We start from the raw sequence: 8,149 nt of genomic DNA, 5'->3' as shown, positions 1-8,149 counted from the left end.
TGAATGATGAGGGTGCTCAATCTCATGTTGTAGTAGAAGAAGAAGAAGAAGAACTCGAAAGAGCGGATAACTATAGGGCTAGGTATAACCAACAGGAGTGTACCGCCAAGGTTGTCAATTCAAAGATTTCAAGAATTGTGGGGCACCGGAGTTTGATGGGTTGGGTGGGCCCGTGGAATGTATAAAATGGTTTGAGAGGATTGAAGCGGTGATTGAAAGGAGTCATTGTACTTATGATGACCGAATTTATTATGCCTCCGGTATGTTCAAGGAGGATGCTTTAAGTTGGTGGAACCAAGAGAAGGCCTTGGGTCGGGCCACAATTTGGAATGGGCCGACTTCAAGAACAAAGTGAAAGAGAAATTTTGCCCACCTTATGAGCTCCAAAACTTGACCATCGAGTTTGTCCATCTCAAAATGGACGGGGCCGACTACAAGGGCTATGTTAGACGATTCCAAGAGTTGTCTACCCTTGTTCCTCACCTAGTGAGCACCGAGTCTCGGGCCATTGAGAAGTTTGTTTGGGGTTTGACTCAACAAGTCGTTCTCTCATCAATCCGGTCATGCCTACTTCCATGGTCGAGGCTATTAACCGTGCCGGTAGTGTTACCGAAGACTTGTTAAGAAGTGGAGTTTTGAGTAAATCATCATCATCATCATCAAAAAGAAAGGAGGGGGGAAACAAGTGGTCCAAGGAAGATGGGGAGGTTTGACTCCAAGAATGCTAATCGGGGTAGGGTGATGGCGGCGGTGGAGCCGGTGAAGAAGCCTTATGTGGGGCCCCACCCACATTGTGGAAGATGCAATAGACACCACCCCGCCAATGTTCAATGTGGGGCATGAATTGTAACCGTTTGGGGCATATGGCGAAAGAATGTAGGGCACCAAGGGTGGGTACGGGTCCGCTCAATGTAGCTCCTATTCAAGCTCTTCCTCCTCAAGGCAATCAAAGAAGAGGCGAATGTTATGTGTGCGGTAGCCCAAATCATTACCGTAACAATTGTCCTCAATGGGTGGGACAACAAGTTCAAGTGGCCGTTCACCCCAATCAACTACAAATTGCCGGGCCTAACCAAAAACGGGGACAACAAGGTCACCAAGCGCAACCCCGTGGCCGAGCCTTTGCGGTCAATGCAAATGAGGCCCGTAATGATCCCAATGTTGTTGCAGGTACCTTTCTTCTTAATGGTCATTATGCAACGGTTTTATTTGATTCCGGAGCCGATTATAGTTTTGTGTCCTCTCGTTTATCCTTTGATTGATGTGCATCCGTGTGCCCTAAACTATGTACTCGATATAGAAACGGTAAATGGCACCTTAGCAAAACTTAGTCAAATACTTCGTGATTGTATTTTGACTCTAAACGACATCGAATTCTACATCGACCTTATGCCTTTTGAAATCGGTAGCTTTGACGTTATTGTGGGAATGGATTGGTTAACGGCGGTAAATGCAATATTGATTGTGGGGAGAGGGTTGTTAAAATACCGTTGTCTAGCGGTAAAATTCTTAGAGTTCAAGGTGAATTGAAACTTGATTCTCTAAATTCTAAAGTCTTTAGTGCTACCATCTCAAAGGTAGAATTGAAGACTGTTCCTATTGTTTGTGAATTCTCTGATGTTTTCCGGAAGAATTACGGGATTACCCCCATCTCGTGAACTTGACTTTCGTATCAATCTTATTCCGGGAGCCGCACCCGTGGCAAAAGCTCCTTATAGACTTGCCCTCACTGAAATGCAAGAACTCGAAGCTCAACTTAAGGAACTTCAAGAGAAAGGTTTCATCCGTCCTAGTCAATCTCCTTGGGGTGCTCCCATTCTCTTGTCAAGAAGAAAGACGGGTCGTTTAGAATGTGTATAGACTATCGGGAGTTGAATAAGCTTACGGTGAAGAATCGATATCCTCTTCCTCGAATCGATGACCTTTTTGACCGACTTCAAGGTGCCAAGCACTTTTCAAAATCGATCTCCGCTCGGGTTATCATCAACTCCGGGTTCATGATGATGACATTCATAAAACGGCTTTCCGAACTCGGTATGGGCACTTTGAATTCACCGTTATGCCTTTCGGGTTGACCAATGCACCAGCAGTATTCATGGATTTGATGAAACGGGTGTGTCGCCCTTTCTTGGACAAGTCCGTCATTGTCTTTATTGACGACATACTTGTTTATTCTAAAACGAAGGAAGAACATGCCGAACACTTGCGAGAAGTACTCGAGTTGTTAAGAAAGGAGAAATTGTATGCTAAATTCTCCAAGTGTGAGTTTGGTTAGAGAAGGTTCACTTCCTTGGTCACATGGTAAGCAAAGACGGTATTCACGTTGACCCAAGTAAGATCGAAGCGGTTAAGAATTGGAGGAGACCCGAAACACCTTCCGAAATCCGTCAATTCCTTGGATTGGCGGGTTACTATAGAAGATTTATCGAAAATTTCTCCCGCATTGCACAACCTCTTACACTCTTGACTCAAAAGGAACGGAAATTCGAATGGGGCAATAGACAAGAACAAGCCTTCCAAACTCTTAAGAACATGTTGTGTGAAGCACCCATTCTAACCCTTCCCGATGGAGTTGAAGATTTTGTAGTATTGTGATGCTTCGGGGCAAGGATTGGGTTGTGTCCTTATGCAAAGGGGCAAAGTTATTGCATACGCCTCCCGCCAATTGAAGGTGCACGAGAAGAACTATCCGACACACGACTTAGAATGGGAGCGGTAGTATTTGCTTTGAAGTGTTGGAGGCATTATCTCTATGGCACCAAGTGCGTGATTTATACCGATCACAAAAGCCTACAAACATTTTTAATCAAAGTGAATTGAACATGAGACAAAGACGTTGGCTTGAACTCCTTAGTGACTATGATTGTGACATCCGTTATCATCCGGGTAAGGCCAATGTGGTAGCCGATGCCTTGAGCCGGAAGGAACGAGTTAAACCAAGACGTGCTAGGGTTATGAGCCTCACGGTAGGACCAAACATTCGCGATCAAATCATTGCGGCTCAAGTACAAGCCACTCGACCAGAAAACTTTGGTAATGAGAATTTGGATGGTATGGAGCAACAATTCGATAGGAAGAGTGATAATGGGCTCTATTTAGTTGGAAGGCTCTGGGTTCCCATTTTCGGCAATCTAAGAACTCTTCTCATGCATGAAGCTCATCGATCACCTTATTCGGTCCACCCGGGTCGGATAAGATGTATTTTGATTTAAGAGATTTCTATTGGTGGCCGGTATGAAGCGAGATGTGGCTAGGTATGTGAGTGAGTGCCTTACTTGCTTACAAGTGAAAGCCGATCATAAGAAGCCACCCGGATTATTAGTGCAACCCGAGGCCCCCGAATGGAAATGGGAACACATTGCAATGGACTTCATAACGAAGTTACCGAAGACAAGAAGTGGTCGCGATACAATTTGGGTGATAGGATCGGTTAACGAAGTCGGCTCATTTCGTGGCCATTCGTGAAACCGATGGTGTTGACACCTTAGCTCGTTTGTACATCAAGGAAGTGGTGTCTAAACATGGAGTTCCGGTTTCTATCATCTCCGATAGAGATTCCCGGTATAACTCGAATTTATGGAGGGCCTTTCATCGTGCAATGGGTACGCGACTAAATATGAGCACGGCGTTTCATCCTCAAACGGATGGGCAAACCGAAAGAACAATACAAACGCTTGAAGATGTTAAGGGCATGTGCCATTGATTTTAGTGGGAGTTGGGAAGATCACTTGCCTTTGGTGGAATTTTCATACAACAATAGTTATCATGCCACCATCCAAATGGCGCCTTTTAGAGCTTTATATGGTAGGGTTGCCGATCTCCTTAGCTGGGCGGAGATCGGTGAAAGCCAACTCATTGGACCGGAGATTGTGGTGGAAACAACAAAGGTGATCTACCAAATCAAGGAGAGATTGCAATTGGCCCGTGAAAGAAAGAAAAGAAGTATGCCGATGTGAGGCGGCGACCGCTAGAGTTGAAGCGGGGGATTATGTATTGTTGAAGGTGTCGCCATGGAAGGGTGTTATCCGTTTTGTGAAGAGAGGCAAACTCGGGCCAAGGTATATCGGTCCTTTTAAGATTATTGAACGGGTTGGGAAGGTTGCTTATCGGTGGAATTGCCACAAGAACTTGGGGGAGTACATGATGTCTTCCACATTTGCAACCTACGCAAATGCTTGGCGGACCCGACACAACATGTGCCTATGAATGAAATTCGGGTGGATAAGAATTTAAATTTTGTGGAGGAGCAGTAGAGATCCTGGACCGTCAAACCAAAAAGCTCAAGAACAAGCGTTATACCATTGTTAAGGTTAGATGGAATGCTAGACGCGGAGCCGAGTTCACTTGGGAGCGTGAGGATCATATGAAGTCAAGTACCCGGATTTGTTTAATAATTAGTGTTCTATTAGATTTCGGGACGAAACTTTTATCGGGGGAATAATGTAACATCCATGAATTTTGACCCGTTGACTTTAAGTGTCATGTTATGAATATAGTAGTTAAATGACTAATTGTATACTCAATGAGCCGGTTGACGGTGTGCTAGATGTAATGTCGTGGGTTTTGAACTAATTAGTTATGTTGACGGGTCAACCCATGGATCAAAGTCTTGACCCATGACCCACCTTAGTCAACCCAACCCCCACCCACCTTATCCTTCCTTCCCTTATTCTTCTTATCTCTCTCTTCTTTACTCCCAAGAACACACTCTCCTTCACTCTCTCTCTCTAATTAATTCATAGTTCATGGAAATTCAAGCTTAGTTAATGCAAGAATAATAAATCTTATCACCATTTTAACTTCATATCAAAAACTTGGGTTCCAAAGTGTAAGAAATGACCTCATTTGAATCAAATTCGGGTTTGAGGATTTGTGAAGCTTTTGGTAAGTAAATTCTACTCTATGACCTTCACTTCATGTTAGTAAATGTATCTATAGTTGTGCCAAAACATTTTCGGGTCACAAATCGGGTCAAAAGTCGAATTAGGGTTGTCTAGGGTTAGTAATGGGTTTAACCGAATTTGAACTTGAGTTTGGTGTTTTGAAGAAAGATTTTAAAGTGGGTTTGGGTTATTCATGTGTAAACATGCTTAATTATGCTTCATATTGAGTTTTGATGCTTCACAAATCGATTTTGGGTGTCAAAAATGAGTTATGGGTTAGTTTTGGTGTGTTTAGGTCGAAATGGGTTGTGATGCTGAACTGGGTGAGCTGCTGCGCAGCTAGTTAAGCTGCTGCGCAGCTTCACAATTCTGTTTTTCAGCTGCTGCGCAGCTAGTTAAGCTGCTGCGCAGCTTCGCGAGTCTGTTTTTCAGCTGCGGCGCGCAGCGATAAGTTGCGGCGCAGTTGGGGGCTTAAATCACTTAACTTTTCCTAGCTTTAGTTCTAACATCCTAGGATCGTCCGACCTTTCCGGAATGTACTCTTATGACCTTATTGGTGCCCTACACATGACAAACGAGTCGTTTAAAGTTGGGTGTCCTCTTTGGAACCTAATTCAAGACATTAACATAAACTAAATAAACATATAACTTATGTTTGAGAATGAGGCGACCTTGGGGCGACTTCATTTTGGTTACAAACTATACATGACCTCCCTAACGACCATGTTGGGTCCGAAAGTCTTTCAAAGCCATAAAGTAAAGCTAAAATCTAGTTAGAGAATCGTCTTTGGTGAATAATGCATGTCTTGTATACAACTAGGTTGTGGACGCGTGGAGCACTATAATCACCTATAATCTCATCTTAATTCGATATTAGCCTCTTTTGCCAATCAAGGTGAGTTCGTATCTCCCTACTCTATTGAGATTCGGGCTGAAAAGTGTACATTGTGTGTTTATTTGTTTGAATTAGTTGTTTGTTGATTGAATGAAGATTGATGGATGAATCATTGAAATGTTTTTGTATGTTGGTATTGAGAAAGGTTATATTTAGATTAGATGTACATACATGGAAGTCGACTTCGCGTTCAAAAGGTTTGAGATGTGGAGGGTTAGCCGCTGGTACACCCTGTATACAAACATCGAGGACTCTTTGAAAGCAAGCCTCTCAAGTGTATGTATGTATAGTTTGATCATATTGTTGGTTATTGGATGTTGGATTGATGGATTGTTGTGCTTGCATTGTGTTGGTTGCTTGAGATGATTTGGTTGTCTGTTGAGACAAATGTGTTCATCCAGGTATAGACGTATACACTGGTGTTGGTCATCCGGGTTTATAGACGTATATTCGCCGACGTTTTTGAGATGCCACAATGGTCATGGTGATGACCTGTGAGTATCGTTGCATAGATGGCATAATGGCCCTACATATTATATGTATTTTGGTTGGCATGCATATCATTCACATCATGGCATTGACATTGCATTGATTGTTCTTATACGTTTGTTATATAGTGATGCAATGGTTGGATGACGTGTAAGACTACTTGTATGTGATAATTGTTCTTGTTTTTATGATATGTGGTTATGGTCGGTGGTTCATCTTGGGCCACCACTACGAACTCACCAACCTCGTGTTGTTGTAGAACACTTTCAGGTAATCAGGTGGTTCAAGGATGTGATGCATGATCTGGTGTAGCTTTGGTTTCGGGCATGGACTTTATGGATCAAGGATTCATTCGCCCACTTTTGGATTAATGCTTAGGATCGATAGCCATCTAGAATTCTCTTTTGTAAACTTTGATGGTCATTTGCTCCTTGTGCATTGTTTGAATATTTGACTTGTCGTGGATTCACCGAATTCATTAATGTCATTTAGTTGCCTACGATAATCCCTCCTGTGCTATATGATTTCCGTAATATTTCGAGCCCTAGCTCGGGGTGTTACAACAGTACTCATAATTTAGTTCGTAAATAAAAACTTATAATAATGTTTAATAAAGGGTTAGTATTGTTTTTGTTATAATTTTATCCAATACATTTATCTTAATTCCATTGAATTGGTTAAACCAAACACATATACTTTTCTACTTCAATTCCAATTCTTCAAATTTCAATTCCTTGACAGATTCCCATTCCTTTAAAAAACACTCCGCGAACAAACGCCCTTGGGTTTTTTGAGGGTTAGTTCGACTTAAATAGTGATAAAAATCGGTTTTGATCTCGGCCGAACAGCGGCGCTAGTGGGCTGAGCAGCGGCGCTAGTCCTGGCTTTCAATGGGCTACGGCTGTGGTGACTGAGGGAGCGCGTGGTGAGACCAGGCATTGGTGTGCAAGAGCGGAGCTGGTGGCTGCTGAACATGTTCTTGCATCTTAGTTGGCTTCCGAATCACTTCCTTGTGTCTTCTAATTTAAGGCTCCTTCTTGAGTCACTTAAGGTCATTTATCCTGTGTCACTCTTCAGGAAACCTGCATAAACAGTCATCAATAAGTACCAATTGTTCCGGATAATAACTTATTTAGCATAGAATGAAGCCTTTCTTAGGGGTTTTGTATCACAAATTGGACGCTCATCACCGTCCCGTGACACGAACGTTAAAAAAAAAAAAAGTGAATACTAATTTAAATTTGTTTAGTGAAGTTTTAACTAATCTTCTAATACATGAAGTGCCTTTATTATTTCTTTAGATCTAAATCATAGGTCATAATAGAATTATGTAATTGTGAAATATGTGCAGGGGGAAAGGGTTTCCTTGTATATCAATAGCTCCTCTAATAAACTGGTAGCATGCCCGGAGTATTATCAGTTAATGTCACGTACAAATGAACTCTTTCGACCGTATCTTGATGATGTTGATAAAGGGGAACATGTACCCTTGAAATACAAATGCATGAGGAGGAAGAATATTGGAAATCATGTGTAGCGCAAAGAAGAGGTTGAATGGCTAATAACGACACTATACCAATTACTAACTACCAAAAGAAACATGATTTTAGGATTGAAGTCATAGGCCGGTTGCGCCTGATCATGTCATCAGAAAGGTGATCAATGTGAATTGTGCGCTGTTTCTTGTAGGCATTGAATTCAAGCCCGTGAGCACGTAAGTTCATTGGAACATGTGTTTGTTCACTTGCATCATCTCAATTTAGGGAATAAAAATTCTCTTATAGAGTAAATCAACATATGAGAAATATTAAGCTCCAGTTTTGGTATTTGTACAGGAGGAAGATGTAATTTGGAGGCTCGTGAGATCAAGGTGGATATGCAA

General features: G+C 42.2%; 1 protein-coding gene across 1 annotated transcript; it reads left to right on the top strand.

The window, feature by feature from the left end:
• Positions 1 to 2,822: 2,822 nt before the first annotated feature.
• On the top strand, positions 2,823 to 3,465 carry LOC122584274. The gene is made up of 2 exons (XM_043756488.1): positions 2,823 to 3,113; positions 3,241 to 3,465. Exons 1-2 carry the CDS (start codon positions 2,823 to 2,825, stop codon positions 3,463 to 3,465), a joined length of 516 nt encoding a protein of 171 aa, XP_043612423.1.
• Positions 3,466 to 8,149: the final 4,684 nt, after the last annotated feature.

This window comes from Erigeron canadensis, unplaced genomic scaffold (assembly GCF_010389155.1).
Source record: "Erigeron canadensis isolate Cc75 unplaced genomic scaffold, C_canadensis_v1 Conyza_canadensis_unscaffolded:197, whole genome shotgun sequence".
Lineage (NCBI taxonomy): Eukaryota > Viridiplantae > Streptophyta > Magnoliopsida > Asterales > Asteraceae > Erigeron > Erigeron canadensis.
The sequence above is the reverse complement of the archived record's forward strand: the minus strand, read 5'-3'. Positions and strand labels throughout refer to the sequence as shown.

What these genes read in the sequence shown, in the direction of transcription:
- LOC122584274 (XM_043756488.1), top strand. Translation starts at nt 2,823, where the DNA reads ATGAGACAAAGACGTTGGCTTGAACTCCTTAGTGACTATGATTGTGAC. An exon ending in ATTTAGTTGGAAGGCTCTGG is followed by an intron (nt 3,114 to 3,240) that starts GTTCCCATTTTC and finishes GCCGGTATGAAG; the next exon opens with CGAGATGTGGCTAGGTATGT.